The 18559-nt window shown below is 38.9% G+C and overlaps 2 protein-coding genes across 8 annotated transcripts; both read left to right on the top strand.

Moving 5' to 3' along the window:
* The first annotated feature begins 1 nt into the window (after position 1).
* On the top strand, positions 2–9511 carry LOC113442512 (protein-L-isoaspartate(D-aspartate) O-methyltransferase-like). 7 transcript variants are annotated; one of them, XM_087921816.1, is made up of 9 exons: positions 2–70; positions 1470–1602; positions 2431–2535; positions 4058–4089; positions 4788–4892; positions 5239–5359; positions 5994–6079; positions 6834–7003; positions 7750–9511. In XM_087921816.1, the coding sequence occupies exons 2-9, from the start codon at positions 1491–1493 to the stop codon at positions 7760–7762; spliced, it is 744 nt and encodes a 247-aa protein (XP_087777942.1). In that variant the 5' UTR covers positions 2–70; positions 1470–1490; the 3' UTR covers positions 7763–9511. The 7 variants fall into 7 exon arrangements, with proteins under 7 accessions (XP_087777942.1, XP_026565962.2, XP_026565992.2 ...); XM_026710177.2 differs by lacking the exon at positions 2–70 and adding an exon at positions 281–473 and having other exon boundaries at positions 1466–1602; XM_026710207.2 differs by lacking the exon at positions 2–70 and adding an exon at positions 334–473.
* Positions 9512–11263: 1752 nt separating this feature from the next.
* Positions 11264–16725, top strand: RPUSD2 (RNA pseudouridine synthase domain containing 2). The gene is made up of 3 exons (XM_026710148.2): positions 11264–11813; positions 13935–14231; positions 15241–16725. Exons 1-3 carry the CDS (start codon positions 11319–11321, stop codon positions 15997–15999), a joined length of 1551 nt encoding a protein of 516 aa, XP_026565933.1. The 5' UTR covers positions 11264–11318; the 3' UTR covers positions 16000–16725.
* The last annotated feature ends 1834 nt before the right edge of the window (positions 16726–18559 follow it).

Raw genomic sequence — 18559 nt, 5'->3', positions numbered from 1 at the left:
ACAAGACCTCAAAGAAAGTTTTGAGGGGCGGGGTGGGAGACGCTACATTCGAGCGCTATTTCCCCACAGGGTAAGAAGAGAGTATATTCATCCAGGAAAGAAATACGGAGCTTAGGAAAAGACCAGCAGGAAAAGTCTCGCTAAGCAGTTTCACGTCGTTTGTTTTTTGCTTCAGAGCCCTCAGCCCGCATATGGAGACGCCTAAGAGCAACGGAAGTGGCAAACGCCATCTTTTTCGTCTATCTCTTTAAAGTATATCTCTTTAAAGTAATGAAGCCGTGTAGTTGAAGGCGACATCTTGGAACCGGGCATTTCTTTGGGCGTTTGCGTTAACTGCGTTTTATGGAGCTCCGGGGACTCGAACCGTAGCTGCTTCTCCTTTCTAGTGTTATAAACAAACTGAAAAGGCTGGGAACGTGACGCTAGGTTTACCGCGTTTTGCACAGAGGAATCCTCCCGGTCACTTCGGGCTGGTGGGTGCTTTGAGAGGTCCTAACCGCTATGGACCCACCAGCGAAGGGGTAGTCTGGTTCAGTGTGCGGTGTGTGAAAGCGGAAGACTAGCTAAGTTGACTTAATCGTGGGCATGCGTAGCACCGCTTCGGATTCCGCATATGGTTTGGAATTCACTGTGCTAAAATCAGGTCCGTCGTCGTCTGTCTGTTCCCCCCCCACCCCGTTTGCATGCAGGAAAGAAGGCCTGAAGCAGCGAGCCTCAAGTTGGATAACTTTAAAATGGGTGGATTTATCATTTCCCAGAATTCCCCATGGATGGTTGGGGAATTCTGGGAATTGAAGTCCACCCAAGTCAAAGTTGCTAAATTTGCGAAGTTTCCTGGAGAGGGAGATGCCAAGGAGAGTCGCCCTGGAAGGGGCTTCTCTTAACAGACCTCTGTTAAAAAGCTCATATGCTTTTGTCAGGAGAAGGGTACCAGCAGGAACTTGGCTTCCAAAGAAGATCAAATAATTTAAGCAGAGCTTGGAAGCTGAGGTGAAAGGCAACTGAATTCTTTCTGTATAAAGACAAAATAATTTGGGGGGAGGGATCTGTGTGTTGGTGACTAGCTAGAACTTTCAAATTATCTTCCAGAGCTGCTTAGCAATAAAAATAGTGAAGTTTGCATTTATAAAACTGCCCAATACCTACTGAAATGGAATGGCGCTAAAGATCTTTTATTATAATGATGCAAATTCTAAAATTTAGAGTTGGATTGTTATGTTCTGATCAACCGAAGGTTTACAAGTGAACAAGCTTCTGAATTCATTGCCAGACTCCCTCTGGCAACATGAAAAATTGCTTACTCTGAACTTGAGCAGCAAATGTGTTCTTTCTATTTATGCACTCCTCTGGGGATCTATTCTTAATCTCGGCTGCTTTCTGGTTGATGTATGATTTTGTTTCTACAAAGTTTTATTTAAACAACTTTTGCTTCTTCCCTTTTTTAAAAAACTCACTGAATGGCTAGGAAGGATTGGGAACATTTATGTGCAATGAGCTGTTCGCTGCCTTTTTCTGTTTTGCTGATGGGACTGCTGCCAACAAGAACCATGGCTTGGACCTCAACTGGGAAGACACATGCTGAACTGATCAACAATCTGTATAGTGAGTACAAACAGTTTCCATTTAGGGCAGACTTCTAAAACAGGTGCTGAAGTACCTGGACATTTTTCATAATTAACAATTCTATGGCATGGTAAATTTGACTGTTAAGAATGTCTTTTAACAATTACATCAAATGGAACAGCATAACACTGAAAGGTTAAATAGATTTCAGAGGGTTATATGATAGACAGTTCACCACTTCCATTCTAAGGTGTATGATTCTTTCTCACTCATTTTTTTAAGGACAGAAAGTCCTAACTACATTAGGCAAAAAGGCTTCCTATTTTGCTTTACAGTAGCCAGATAGATGTCGGTGGGATGCATTTCTATTTTTCCAAATCATTAATGTTGAAGATAACTATTATGAATAATTATACTGATAACTTTATTATCCATTTACATTTAATTAGGGTTAAATGATCCCAGTTGAAATTTGTTACTGTGTTTTATAATGAATTCCAGTTATCTAAGGGCTATACAAAAATAATTTTATGCTAGTTCTAATATGAAATAGAGGAAAAATCCATGAAGCTGAATTGTAATATTTGTAGGGTATTAGATTTCAAATATAGATCATATTCCTTGGCACATAGTTGATGGATGTTAAGAAGCTAAGAAACTAAGAAAACTAAATTATGTTCTTAGTTTGATTTGTAACTAAGATAATTCAGTTTTCCTAGCTTTTTGTCGAAACTAACATAAGATACAGTATATAGCAAGGAATATGATCTACATCTGACCTGTATTACCCTAAGTTGGTCTCCATTTTGTGACAAACATGAGTTTTATACTGTATAATAATGTGTATTCATTTCTCTGTTCCTGTAGAAAATGGTGTGATTAAATCCCAACGTGTTCATGCTGTGATGCTGGCTACCGATAGAGCCCACTATGCCAGTTATTTTCCGTATATGGATTCTCCTCAGTCAATTGGTAAGATTGCAGACTACTGTCAGTTAATAAATAAATATTGCATATATTAGAGACCACATATGTTGTTTTCATGCTTGGAACCTCATGTCTGTCTCAGGCCACTAAAAAGCATGGTTTCATCCAAGCTATTCTACAGGTAATAAAGATAATATGAAAACTTTTTATTAAGTATATTTATTTTGTTTTATCATAAAAGATAAAATACAAAACAGAAAAACAAAACAAAAACATATGTCCAGCACTAACAGCAACAGAATTAAAAATGGTGTACAAAAAAAGACAAATACCAAATAAATTTAATATTTAACATATAGAATCCACCCTGGTTGGACATTGAAAAAAAAAAGAAAAAACAGTAAATTCTCTTCTCCCTTTTTACAATATATGTATATAGAAGAAAAAGGAAAAGCAGTCCACATTATACTAATCTTCAAATCATTCTATTAACTATCTGTTATTGTATTGAGTGTGCAGAAAGTTCACAAACAGTTTCCAGTCGCTTATAAAGCTGTCTGGTTTTTTTTATCTCTGATCAAAGCAGTTAATTTCACCATCTCTGCTAATTCAGTCAATTTTAATAGTCGGCATCCTTGTTTTCAATAGTCAGCATCCCTGTTTCTTTCCAGTGCTTGGCAAGTGCAATCCTCGTAGCTGTCACCATGTGAAGGAATAGCACCCCAAATTGTTTTTCAGTTGGCTTGTCCATAATACCTAAAAGAAAAGCTTCAGGTTTCATTAATATTTGTATCTTGAATATTTTGTCATTGTTATGCTTGTCCAGTATGTTTTCACATATTTGCAAGACCACCACATATGATAAAATGAGCCTGGATTTTGACTACATTTCCAGCACTTATTAGAAGTCCCTTTATACATTTTTGCTAGTCTATCTGGGATCAAATACCAATGATACATCATTTTATAAACATTGTCTTTCAATTATAATCTAATGTAAATTTTAGTCCATTAGTCCATACATTCTCCCATTTATTAGTGTTATGTTATATCCAAAAATATTTGCCCATTTTACCATACAATCTTCAATGTATTCATCTTCCAGATTCATCTTCAGTAACTTTTTATATATTTTAGCAATCAAGTGGTCATCTCCGGAACATAAGTTAATATGAAGACTTCAAATAAGAATCCTAATTCAGGAATGAATTAAGTTCCCAAATCTACTTTGGGCAGCTCCAGAGTTCTTTCTGAAAGATCTAAAGATCAGTGGTATGATTTTCTACCAACTTGAAGTAAAAATCATATAATGGTGTTGGGTACCCTAGACTAGGCTGCAAAGAGTTTTTTTAAAAGTCCCTTACATATGATTCAGTGAAAAACCTGAGAAAACAAAAACAAAAAGCCTGCCCTTTGCAGCTTTACCTTCTTAAAAACTATTATACCTGCACTAAAAGATCGCCCACCATCTTACACTTTTAATTGCCTGGAAGGATTGAGAAAATGAAGGGTTTGTAATGCTGCTTGAATGATGGTTCTTAGCACCTTGTTGATGATTTTATTTCAGGATTCAAGGCTACTATCAGCGCACCTCACATGGTAAGTCACATTTTTTATATTAAATATTATATAAAGACATTCTTGCATTGAAAAATATTTATCCAGTAAAGCAGAGAGACCACCAATGTAAGGCTTTATAGCGTTGAATTATCAGTTTATTTCCAAGCAGCTTACTATGGCATTGCTATATGCGATTCTTTGTAGTAGAACAGGGAATTTTATTTATCTGTGACTTATAACTAGAGAAAGTGCCAGATGATTTGACCTAAGGCAGTATCCATATACACTACCACAGAATTATGAGACCCTTTTTATATCTTACATACATCATTAATCTGCATCTTCTGGACAATTTTGTGTTCCACATTGGTACATCTCTCATTGAGGTATATGACACAAATCAATATAAATCTCTACTTTGATCATTCATAAAACTACATCTATACTATAAGAATCTGTCTGCCAGGGCCAAGATGGTAAGAATTAACTTGTTTCTTTTTATGAAAGAAAAATGGTACTAGAATATAGTAAAAAGAATTATTTCCACCTTGATGCCATCCAAATGTATTAGACTGTAACCTTTTCCTTTCTCTGCCCAGCATAGTTGGTGGTTTGATGTAATGGAAATTGTCACTCAACACATTTGAAGATACCAGCTAGGGAAAGACTGAGCTAAAAACTATGAAAATAAGTTATGTGAAAAATGTGTAATGTTATGTATAATGATTGTTTTACAGCATGCTCATGCTCTTGAGTTACTGAAGGACCAGCTAGTGGAAGGAGCGAAGGCATTAGATGTAGGATCAGGAAGTGGCTACCTCACTGCTTGTTTTGCTAGGATGGTAAGCAAAATACAGCACTTTTTTCTCTTCTTGCTACAGGTGAGAAGGCACACCTGTGAGTTGTTTTTTTTTTACAGTTACTATTCTGTCAACTTGATGTATCTGGTGCAATTGCTGTCTGACTATTACAAGACTTAAACTTTGAAAAATGAAAGGGAAAGCACAAATTTCAATTGCATCTCAGTTGCACAAAACCCCCTACGCAACATACTTTAATGAGACTACTACTATCCGGCTCATAATTCATAAACTCATAATGAATTTTAATTTAATGAATTCTATTTCCTCTATAATAATGAATTTGAAGTAGCAATAGAGTTTGAAGTATACATGACTCCTTTTATAGGTGGGCCCCACAGGCAAGGCAATAGGTATTGAGCACATAGAAGAATTGGTCCATGAATCCTTTAGGAACGTCAGAAAAGATGACCCAAACTTACTTAGTTCTGGACGAGTGAAACTTTTAGGTAAGTTATCTGTTTTGTAGCTGTCGTACCAATTCTGATTTGATAGGTGCTTGCTGTGCTTGCAGTAGAGAAAGCATTCTAGAAAGATAATTCTTAAAATATATTTTTCAAAGCTACAGGGGTGAGTTGTCTTTAAATAATTATCTCTATATAATAATTCTTTTTATGGTAAATTGGACAATCTGGATGTTTTGATACTCACATATTACTTCCCATATTATTTCACTTTCATTTTACCCAGAAGTTCTTTATTGGGTCTTTCTTAAAGCTCCTTCTAACTGGAAAATAAGAGACTAAATTATAATACTGAAATACTGAATGGAATAATACTGAATGAAATCTTTTCTCTAGTAATATCCATAGTGTGATGCTTCAGTTTCAAAATAGATCCCCCTTTTTTCAGGAAATCTTTGTGTTTATGAGGCTTGACCCTGATGATTAATTAGGTTGCATATGTCTTGTTCTTTAACTGTCATTTTGATCTGTTGTTTTTGTGTTATGTACAAAGTTTCTGTAATTTAAATTAGACACTATTTTCAGTCCCCTGTGAGTTTAATAGCAAATCGATCGTGAATGAGAAAAATCATTTTCTTCCACTTATAAAACCTTAACTGTCTACATTCCCTCTCCACAGTTGGGGATGGTAGGACGGGATATCCTGAAGAAGCCCCATATGATGCCATCCATGTTGGAGCAGCTGCACCCACTGTGCCAATGGAGGTAGGATACAGAAGGAACCCTCTCCACTCCGTTCAGTAAACAATAATCTTGTCTTGTTGTAATGATGAGGCAGTCGAGTTGTTTGATCATGAACAACTGAATCATGATGATCTTTATTGGAGTCTTAGTCTTGCATTTATACACATTTTTAGTTATCCTCCATCATTGGTTAACTTTGGTTACTGCTTAACTTTCGTTACTGTTTAGCACAGTAATTAATACAATTAATTATCTCTAGTTAAAGTCTAACATATGCTTACTTCCTCTCTCTAATCCTCCTTTTGATTAGCGACTTTGTTTGCCTGAGTTGTATTTGCTTGGAAACATTCTTTATCTGAGGTTTGCCATCCGAGATTGGAACATTCCTGCAGTTACAACTCTACAGTCTTTTGTTTTCCAAGTTCCCAAGAATGCTACGGAACTGTGACCCATATTGGAAGTTTAGCCCCGAATAATATAAACTCGGAAGAATACTTCAAATATAGAGGCTTTTGATAATTTCTTTCTTTACATTATAAGATGTAAGCTTTCATGTTTTACCAAAACAAACACTATTTTGCTAGACTTCTGCCATAGAACCTTTCAGGAGCTAAATACATAGACCAAGTTGAATTAAAAATAAACAGCAAGGTTCCAGATTCTCAAGAAATACTTTATGTTCACTATACTTCCTAGGATGCTCAGTGTTTAGCTTGATTTTTTTTGTCTTTAATTTGCCTTACCATGTTTACTGATATTTTTTCTGTATTACCAGTTGCTTAATGAACTGAAACCTGGAGGACGACTGATTTTGCCAGTAGGGCCAGAAAATGGAAACCAGGTTATGATGCAGTTTGACAAAACGATGGATGGCCAGATTGTGGAAAAGCATCTGATGGGTGTGATATATGTTCCTCTGACAGACAAAGAAAAACAGTGGCCTCGGTAAAGTATTAAAACATTTTAATACATTAAAACATACACTTATAGAAATTAGAATTATCTTCCCTTAAGCAGACAAGCAGTGAAAACAAAATCTCAAATAGAGTTTGAGCTCATTATAATTTTGCCAAAACCACTTTTCAAAAATTTTACTCCAAAAGGTAATGATTTCAGAATCTCTTTGTATCTTTCTGATATGTTACAGTTTTAATTTGCCAACATTTAATGCTATGAATACATGCAAACTGCAAGCTAAGTTCTACCGTATTAAGCTTCATGGAACTTGCTTTCCCAAAAACATGCATGTGACTGGATGGCAGCTGTGTTTATAAGTGTGAATTTACATATATTTCAGTTTAATATTGATGTTCTAAAGAGTTTTATTATGAATATTGTAACTCCCAAGATTTAAGAGTTATTCCTGTACACTTCTTTGAATTAAAATTAACAATGGTAAAATCAGTTTAGTAGTTGGAAAAAAAACTAAAAGACTGAGAGTTCCTTGCTTTGTCCCTCCCTCCATTCTTCCATATTTGTACTCTACTTTAATCACAACTATTTGTTCAATCCAAAATGGGAAAGCATGATTTAGTATTAATTTACTACTCTGAATCTTCAGTGTTTATATAACACTAAACAGCCACCTTTGGTATTATTTTTTCCACTCACAACCAAATATTAGCATTAAGTTTTAGGAAGAAAGAATTATTGTGTGATATAATAAAAGACAATTATATCTTTTTCTCTAGGGGTGAACTTTAAAAGATTTAAATAGCTTATAAAGGACCTTTTGAAAATCTATGAACTATGTTTGGAACCATTGATGTTTGCAGTACTTTATATATGAATGCTCATTTCTCCTCTTTGAAAATAACATTTGACCTGTAAAACTTGGGTGGAATTTGGAAACAAAGCAATACAAATTGGTTGATTCAGGGATAACACATCTCACAATTGTCAATAATTCTTGTGTGTATCAATGTAGAATAAACAATGGAGATAGAAATCTGTACTTTCTGTGGCTTTTATAAGTGTGTTAAGAAATGGTTTATTTGTGATTTAATATTTGGAAAGTATCCTGTTATCGCATAAAACAGTAACAATCTTATCTAATTATCAACAGTCTGATAATATGGGATCTGTTTTTCTGATCAAAAAGTGAATAATTGTACTTAACAGCCTACTTTTCTGTGGTCTATCCATATTTTAGCTGAAGTTATACTGAACACCTGAAGGCACTTTGTGCTCCAAAGCAAAAATATAAATTAGAATGAGTAAAAGCTCTGTAGACAAATATTTCCTTGAGGCTTAAAGATCAATAATCGATGCCTATAATTAATATATTTTGGGGTAGACCAATAGAAACAAAGGATTGAACTTGTTGACCTAAATGGCTGCTCCTATGATTCTATGTAGATTTAAGTAAAATCTAGTATTTCTGTATTCCCAATTCTTTTGACAACAAAGAATTAGGTAATCTATTTACCCATAAACTAGACTGCTGAAAGGAAAAATGGGAGTAGGGAATGAAGCAGATTTTTATATAGTGTGACTGCAGTCTCAGTTGTGATATTGACAATAAATTCTGTTCACAGTCTGTCCAGAGATAACCTTAATTTTACAGACATACATATTTGTCATGTTACACCCTTTCAGGATAAGCAACAATACTGTAAAAAACAGAAAAGAAGTAAGAAATATTGGAAAAAGAAATATGACTGAATTTGTTTTACACCTATTTCATCCTATGGAGTCTAAATTTTTTCTTTCCTTACAATCTATTCTTGGTTTTACTACCCTGTTTCTCCAACAATACGGCCTCCCCCAATAGGAAGTCCCAGCATGTTTTATAGGCATGAAATGAAATTAAGCCCCTCCCCCCAAATTAAGGCCTATATTGAAACATGCGGAATGGTGGGGGGGCTTGCCATTAGGAAGTACTTTTGTTGCACACCCGGATATGGTGCTGCCTGCGTTGACCCCGATACGAAGTGCCCCACCAACGCCGAGGTCAACATCCAAGCCGTCGTCGCCCGCCCGAAGATGCAAGCGGGGGGGAATTAAGTCACCCCAAAAAGATGGCCTAGCCGTTTTTTCGGGGCTCAAAAAAAAGTAAGACCCAGCCTTATTATATGAGAAACACGGTATGCCCATACAACACTATACACTTTGCCTTTTATTGTTCACAATTCTTACCTCTTGCACTTCATCTTCCTCTCAACCGTCATTTTTCATTCATTTATATTGCTTTCCAACAGAATCCTCATTCATTTTCTGTACAAGGCCAATCACCTCAACAAACTTCTTTTATATTGGTTACTCATTTTTGTATTCAATCCACATTAATTCATTTATTCATTCTTAACCTGAATCCCTCCTTGTTTCCTATTCAGTTCATTCAATTTACTGTTAAAACATACCCAACTTTCATTTCTGTATAACAAAGTGTGCAGATGTATGTTCCAATGCACAGCTATTTTATTTCAATAAACATTCATTTTTTCAGATAAATCATAGTGTTGCCATTTTTCGTGGGGAAGACTAGAACCTGGGTCTCCCTGTGCTTAGTCCAGCACCTTAATTATCCTAATACTTGCTGTTTGTGTGTGTGTAACATTGGCCAGAACATTTCATTTATTACTTTTGTAAATATTATGTAAAGTGATTCCTTATTCATTTCATTGATTCATTCTATTTACCACTTACTCCCTTTTCATTAAAATTTCCCATATAGCAAATTATAAAGCTTTTATTATTGTTATAGTCCAACATATAGAGATATATAGTCATTAAAAGAAACATAAAATATAATTATAATCAATACAAAGTATTAACACTCATATGAGAGCTATATAAAACAAGTTAATGTATGAGACATAAAAGGTTATAAAAGATAAAAAGGAATGGAAATGGTAGAAGTAGAACATCTATGTATCAAGTGAGAAACTGCATACTAATAAAGGAAACTAGATGCACAATGAGTCTAGTAATTTATGATAAGAGTCTGAAGCACCAACCAGAAGCCATCATCTGATGCATAAAATGACAGCATTTCATGTTCACAAGGAGGCTGCTGGCCATGTAGGACCATCTTCCCTAGGTCTTGCAATGAAATTGTCATTTCATCATGTTTGGTGAACTTGTAAAAAAAAAGCTGGAAAAAATTGGCAATACAATGGAGGAATGCTTGGTGAAGATGATAGAATTTGCTGAAATATGGTAGCTAAATTATTTGATTAGCAAAAAGACTAGGTTTATATTTATTAAAGATTCAAAACCTTAGTGTTTTTGCACACAAAACATGAACATGTGATTTATTCTGGTAGACAGAATATAGTCATGATGTAACCTTAGAGAGCTTAAAATATAATGCTGTGAAGATTGGAAGCCTGTTTTAATTTTTTTGTATTTTTTCTTTTCTTTTTTACCTTCCTCTTGTTTTTTTTCCTTTATGCACGTTCTACCTTTTAGTGTCATTTTCTTCTTTCCTTTGGTTTGTATTAGGTACTATTATTGTTGTCAATAAAAATTATATTCAAAAGAAAACACAAAAAAAGCTGGGACCGTATGTCAGTCATGAACAGCTGGGTAGATAGATTTTGATCTCTGCCTCCCCTTATAGCTCCAGATGTGAGACTCATGACACTTTTAATAAATTAAACCTTATACTAGATTACTAGCTTTAATCGTATCTCTGCAACATACAGTATTTCTTGCTTATGCAATAGTAAAGGCAGGAAGTCAGCTTTGGTGCATTTGGACAACTGTGCTGGAAGTGCAAATAAAGCCGAGTTTTAATTCAAATTAACCTATTCAAATTAGGATGCCTGGAGTGTACTACTTAACAGACCGGGTGATCTCTTCAATTCAGTAAACGGAAACATGATCTGAGTTTATAGAAATGGCTAGTTTATATATATATTATTATGAAAAAGCAAAAAGTTGTGTTTGATGTTGATGCCTTATTTTACTGCAACAGAGGAAGTCGGCAGTCAACGTTTTTTTTCCCCCTTTTTCCCAACCTTTCCTCACTTCCCTCCTCCCTCACTTTCCTATTTATTTTTGTATATTGTATCTTATAACCTAATAAAATGCTTAAATTTTGGATCTGAGCGTTCCTCGAGGGTCCAGCAAAACAAAACGCGGAGCCCTCCATAATCACCACCACATTTCTAGAGGACCGCACGTTCGTTCCGTCGCTTGCTTTATCCGTCAAGAGGCATAGAACAATCTGATTGGGTAAAGATGAGTGGGGTCGCGTGGGGGGGTGGGGCTCCACAACGCCACGTGGTCGGCTTCTCCGCCTATACCCCTCAGCATGCGACCCGGGTCGTTTTGGAGAACGTTGCTCCGCTTTTGCTTAGTCCGGCTGATCGCAGAGCGCGCTTTCTTGGGTACTCTCGCCGGCCTTGTGCCCGGGAGGAGCATGGAAGGGAAGCCGATCCCGGAGCCTAAAGAGCAGGTGGCGAAAAAGAGGCGGCTGTCTAAGGGGCAGAAGAAGCGGCCAGGGCCGCTCGAAGAGGGAGAGAAGCGCTACGTGCCACCGCCAAAGAAGCGGAATACGGGCGTCAGCTTCGGAGAGGCCCATTTCGCCGAAACTAGCTACTACTTCGAGGGCGGACTTCGCAAGGTGCGCCCGTACTACTACGACTATAGTACCTACTGCAAGGGGCGCTGGGTGGGAAAGAAGCTCGTGGACGTCTTCCACTCGGAGTTCCGCGGTCGGCCCATCGAGTACTACCTGGCCGCAGCCAAAGCCGGACGCCTGCTTCTCAACAAACACCCCTTGAAAGACCTCAGCGTGGTACTCAAGGTGAGGAGGCCGGGCGTCAGGCCAAATGCTGAAAGCTCCTGCCTTGGACCCAACCCACGCGGCGAGCGTCCCGTGGGAGACTGCGGTCACGCAGAGAGAAAAAGCCAAGTCAGGCAGTGAAGGTATAGCCGTAGCCAGCTTTCTGGTCTTCGTCTTCTCTCCTCCTTCCCCTTCCCCGTTTCAATATGAACATGCTTTTGCAAATGTCGTATTTCTTTTTTCTTTTTGTAAGCACCTAACCCTATAAGTTTTGCGATAGCAGGTATTTGGAAAAAAAAAAAAACACGGGTACATGTGTCATAAAATTAAATGTGCAAAAATACGCCATCAGTGCTTGAGTTGCATGGTTTGCACCACAGTGAGGCCTCAAAGTATTATAAATGTGTTATGACTCATTCTGGGAGGACAGCTGCCATTTGTAATGTGACTTTAATTCCATATGGAACGATAAGGATCTGTGCATCAGTTTTTGCATGTCTGCTGTCATGGCTGATTTCGTACAGGGGATTGTGATCTATAATTTGATGATACCGTGTTTCTCCAACAATAAGCTCCCCCCCCAATAGGAAAACCCAGCATGTTTTCTACGCATAAAATAAAATTAAGCCCCCCCCCCCAAATTTTAGGCCTATTTTAAAACAAGCAAAATTGGGGAGGTGGGGGGGGGAACTTGCCGTTATGAGCGCCCCACAGGCAGCCATGCCTCACCACCAGCTGCTCCTAATGGCCGAAAATGGCTGAGGGATCCCTACCCCCGCCAAGTACCTTTGCTGCAGACCCAGGTATGGTGCTGGTTGCAGGCCGGGTCAGCGGGTAGGCAGCAGCGTGGTTGTCCGCCAGCAGCATTTCAGTCACCTCTCAGGCCTCTGTAGCTTCCACGGTTCCTGCCGGCGGTGGCGCGAGCATCTGAGTCGCTCCCGCTTTTCCATCCCCCATCCCCATCCCCGCAACAACAGAGGAAAAAAAACATTTTGAGGTACCTTGGAGTGCCGCACGCTGTGTTTTCGTTTAATCCCGAGTGGCTCTGTGGACATGAGAAGAGCAGAGCGAGCGTCTCTGCCGCAGCTACCCTTGGTGCTCCAGCCTCGGGCTCTGCAAATTTCCAAAAGTCCCGGTGCGCAGCCCTTTCCTGCATTCCAAGCACACCCAGGCCAAGCTGCAGCTGTCCCTCTCTCACCAGAGATGTTTCCAACAACAGTGGCAGCAGCGGAGGGAACCGTGGAAGTTATGGAGGCAGCTCTGCTGCCCGAGAAGTGGCTAAAACGCCTCCACGGTTCCAGGCGCTGCCGCTGCTGTTGGAGACGGCGCTGGCGAGAGAGGGACAGCTGCCACTCAGCCTGGGCGCACTTGGAATGCAGGAACGGGCTGTGCACTGGGACTTTTGGAAACTTGCAGAGCCCAGGGCTGGAGCACCAAGAGTAGCAGCGGCAGAGACGCTTGCTCGGCTCTTCTCATGCCCACCCAGCTGCTCGGGATTAAACAAAAACGCAGCGTGTGGCGCTCCAAGGTACCTCAAAATGTTTTTTTCCCCTGTTGTTGCTGGGGCGGGGGTGGAAAAGCGGGAGCGACTCAGATGCTGTTGTTGGAGACGGCGCTGGTGAGAGAGGCGCCAGCACTGGCGGAAACCGTGGAAGCTATGGAGGCCTGAGAAGCAGCTGAAATGCTGCTGGCGGACATCCACGCTGCCGCTGCCGCCCACCCATTGACCCAGGTCTGTAGTAAAGGCACTTGGCGGGGGTAGGGAGCCCTCCGCACTCCACCATGATAGGCCATTAGGAATGGCTGGTGGTGAGGCGTGGCTGTCCATGGGGCGCTCTAGGCGAGGGTGCGCAGGGGGAGAAATTAATTCACCTCCGAAAAGACGTCCTAACCATTTTTTCAGGGCTCAGAAAAAAAAGACCCGGCCTTATTATATGAGAAACACGGCGGTTTATGTTTATCAGAATAAAAATCAGTGACACGTGATTAAGAGTTCACTCTGAATGCAGACATATTCTTATATGGTAATTTAGGTGATTCCTTTGAAAATTTATATGGAAAGCTACCACCATAACTCTTGAAACTGATTGCTCCAGAAAATCATCTGGCTGAACTAATATATAATAATCGCTTTGTTTGCAGAATAACGACTTTCTGGAGAATACCATACATCGCCATGAACCTCCAGTTACAGCACAAACTATTGAGTTTATAGAGGATAATGATGAAGTTGTGGTTGTAGACAAGCCCTCATCTGTACCTGTTCATCCTTGCGGTGGATTTCGGCACAACACTATCATTTTCATTTTGGGCAAAGAGCATAACCTGAAAGAGCTGCATACCGTTCATCGGCTTGATCGCCTGACATCAGGTGTCCTCATCTTTGCCAAGTCTGTAGAAGTGTCCAAGAGAATTGATGAACAAGTTCGACAGCGGCAGGTAAAATTATTTTTGTTAATGATATCTTCATATTTGTAATATGCTTTACCAACAGCATCAGTACAGATACAGTTTTAGACATCATCCTTAAGGGTGTAAGTAGGTTAATGTGACAGAAATTCACATTAACTCGCATGTTTAGTGAACTTCATAGCCCAAACAAAAATTCTTATACGACTTCCTGGGCTAGAACTTTAACCTCTGTATGTGTTTGATAAATTCCTGGAAGAGATCCTGTTTGATATAGTGGTTGAGGCACTAGGCCAAAAACTGGAGATCATGAGTTCTAGTCCTGCCTTAGAATTGAGCCAATAGGTTGACTTTGGACCAGTCACTCATTCTCAGCTGTAGATAGTAGGCAATGGCAACTCAATTTTAGAATCTTGCCAAGAAAATAGGCAGGATCAGTCCAGGAAATTGCCAGGAGTCAATACTGAATCGAAGGCACAAAAAGAGAAAGAAAAAAAGAAAATCTGGAAATGGATACGGCCATATATCTACATTTCATTCTTTGGTAGATGAGCTGTAAATAATAAGTTCTAGCAATTAAAATAATGTTTCCTTAGCTAGTAAACAAATGAATATCAATCTCTGGCTTTTGAGGTGCTTTAAAGCCGACTGAAGGTACTTCAAGCTTGCTTCCTGTCCACCTTAATGCCGATAACGTTTTTAGCCTCAGTACAGAACATGGTTAATAGATTAACTAGTTGTCAAACAATTTCTCCCTTATAGATCCAGATGGCTCTGACTCTTTTAGCCTTAAAACATTTGGGCTAGGAGATTAGACTAGCCGTACGATATGATTTTTATAATTGGAAAGTGTCATTCCCCAAAGAGCCATGGGTTATTTTTAATTGTTGGGCTTTAATTTTTGTACACAATCCAGATTCACTGTTGTGAAATAGATGGCCATATAAATTACTTACATGCATAAATAACATTCTGAAATACACATTCTTTCTACATTCTAAACCCTAATAATTTTTCTTTCTTTCCCCAATTCTAATAGCTGGAGAAAGAGTATGTATGCCGCGTGGTTGGAGAGTTTCCAGAAAATGAAGTGATCTGTGAAGAACCTATCTTGTCTATGTCTTACAAAATGGGTTTGTGTCGAGTGGATCCCAAAGGCAAGCCATGTAAAACCATCTTCCAGCGGCTCAGTTACAATGGCAAGACTAGTGTAGTAAAATGTTTCCCATACACTGGCCGTACCCATCAGATCCGTGTCCATCTACAGTTTTTGGGGCATCCTATCATCAATGACCCTATCTACAATAATGACATTTGGGGTCCTGAAAAGGGCAAGGGGGGCAGTGTTAATAAAACTGATGATGAATTGCTTCAGTCATTTGCGGAAGAATATGTCTCAAAAGAGAGTCTGGGAATCTTGGACATTGTTGAGGAGGACCTGAAAGCAGTTTTAGCAGATAAAAAGCAGGAAACTCCAGATCACGGAACTAAGCCTCTGCAGGTCACTACTGCAATTGATCATTCTGACAACGTTGAAGAATCAGAAGACAAAGCAAAGACGCTTTCTCTGAATTCTGCCCCTCAAGCAAATGTACATAAAACTAAAAGTGGGGAAATGTGTTTAACTGAGTTCCACAATGAGATAGACCCACTGTGTGAAGAATGCAAAATGGTGAGGCCTGATCCATCACCCAGAGAGTTAGTGATGTATCTCCATGCTTTACGCTATAAAGGAATGGAATTTGAATATTGTTCCAAAATGCCTGCTTGGGCCCAGGATGATTGGGAAGAGACTTGAATCTTATTTTATAAAGTGAAGAGTGGGTGAGAAACTTTCTGCAAATGGAACGGAAGAGTCAGTATAGGTGAAGAAGCTGTTCCAAAGAATGTATTTTATTTTTATTGCAAGAAAGTGAAATAATTATTTGGAGAAGCAATATTTCTTACCAAGTAAGAATATACAAATAATCCTTGAGTTACAACAGTAATGGAACCTGCCCATTACAGGACTGTTGGAATCTGGATAAATGAACCCCATCCTTGCTCACCCCAATGCATTTGGGAAACAAATGTGCGGGTCATTATGTGCGCATGGGGTGCCTCAGGGATGACCCTGGAGGAATTAGTGCAGGCACAAGCGCCATGCCTTGGGCCTTCCAAGGCCTCCCCCCACCCCTTAGATACCCCATTGTCCGTTTCCAACCCTTGGGATCTCCAGAACCCATTGGATCTCTATTTTATGCTATATATTTCCATACTCTGGTTATTTTATTGTGACTGCTACTCAGCTGCTCTGTTCCTTAACAGAGCTGCATAGCTTCTCCAATAAATTAACTTAATAAAAGGGCTCATTAAACAGCTGCAATCATAGTTAATGTGTCTTACGGGGAGCTTGTACTGCCTATTTCATTGCTTTTAAAAAGCTGTATAATAATAAAGCTGTTCCAATTTCCTGGGAGCAATCATTGGTCCTAAAAATCTGATGAAACTGAGCTCTTTCAAATAAATATACACATTAAAAACATATGTTGCTAATTACTTGTACAAAGTTGGCGTGATTTAAAACATCTGAAGCATGAGTTCTTTGTATGTGAGAAATGCCAGCCAGTTAATTACCAATTTTGTTTAATAAATTTTAAGTAATTGAATTATTAGAGTATGCCAAAAGTTTGAAACATGCATTTTGCTCTGTAGGCAAGAAATGTAATTTCAGACCCTCACTTTGGCAGGAAGAATACCATGAGATATTTTTCACAAGTGTGACCATTCCAACAGAAAAACAGGAGTCCCATGAAGATTTAGTTTAGTTAGTTTACATTATTGTCATTGCACCTCGTACAATGAAATTAAATACCATCTCCAGTGTACATTATAACTATGAAAATAAACACAAACACACATCCTTCACATTCTATACATTAAATTTAAAACCCCTGATATTGCATTAATATTGCACTATACAGTAGAATTCAATAGAGGTACCCTGGGATAGAAGCTGATTTTTAGCCTATTTGTCCTTATTTTTTTTATCCTGTACTGTCGGCCAGATGGTAATAGTTCAAAAAAAGGGTGCCCAGGGTGAGATGGATCTTTGAGAATGTTTTGAACTTAAGGCAGCGGGAGCTATAACGCTCTTCTAAAGAGGGGAGAGGGCAACCAATGATCTTCTGGTCAATGACATTAACCCTCTGGAGTAGTTTCCTATCTGCCACTGCAATTGGCAAACCATAGAGAGGTGCAGTAGGTTAAAATGCTCTCTGGTGCAGCGGTAGAACATCACCAGTAGTTTTTCATTCAGTTTTCTATTCATACTAGTTGCTGTGTTCACTTTCATAAATAATAAGACGGCAAAAACTGAGTTCAGAAATGTAATTGATTTAGCTCAGTAAAATTGAAAGGCTGGAAATCTCTGGATGGCTAGAAACAACATTCACCTCTGCAAGTTCAAAGGTAAGCATAGGGGAAAATAGTGTAAACTACACATGTATATGCTTACCAATGCCTGATTTTGTCATGAACTTCACAAGATAGAAAAAATAGGACTAATCAAGACATTCAAAAGTAAGTCAGGTGTCAGGCTGTCATTACAGTGTATGGTGAGTATTACACATTTGTTCACAATATCTTACAAAAAATGAATATCACTTATTTTCAGAAAAATATTGTTAGAAGATTTGAGTATTTCTAAGTATATAATGCAGATTAATAAGTGATTAGAATAGGATAGAATTTATTGGCCAAGTGTGGTTGGACACACAAGGAATTTAGATTAATAGATCAGTCCAACCCCTGGACTGTGGCCCACTACTGGGCTGTAAGACGTTCAGAACGGGGCTGCAGAAGCAACAGGTGAGCATGTTTGCACACCCATCACCACTGGCACAAGCAGCGGATGAGTGTGCACTCGATTTGCACAAACGACAGGCTCATGCCAGCCACTTGCACAGAACAACCCTACACATCAATCCACAAAGCCGGAAAGGTTGGGGAACTTTTAATAGATTATTGAAAATACTTATTAGTCTGTGGGGAAAAATATTTGGGAAATAAATATAAGATTGCATTTTATATTTTAACAAGCATGTTTATGTTAATTCCACATGTATTTCACAAAATTTAAGGCAGCAGGTTGATGGAATGGTCAGGCTCCAAGATTCCCTGTTTCATAGCCACAATTTGCTGTGGAGACAATAGCAGGGAAAAAGTTACTTTTCAATTACCACAGATAATTGGCTCTGTTCTGGGTGGGCCATATCCTCCTAGGGCAGGGCTGTCAAACTGGCAGCCCGAGGGCCAGATGTGTCACATGCAGGCCATGGCCACCCCAGCTCTGCGAAGACAAAAAAAGTCACAATACG

Source organism: Pseudonaja textilis, chromosome 1 (genome assembly GCF_049901715.1).
Source record: "Pseudonaja textilis isolate UNSWEBS1 chromosome 1, rPseTex1.2, whole genome shotgun sequence".
In the NCBI taxonomy this organism is placed as follows: Eukaryota; Metazoa; Chordata; class Lepidosauria; order Squamata; family Elapidae; genus Pseudonaja; species Pseudonaja textilis.
This window is presented reverse-complemented; position numbering and strand designations above follow the sequence as displayed.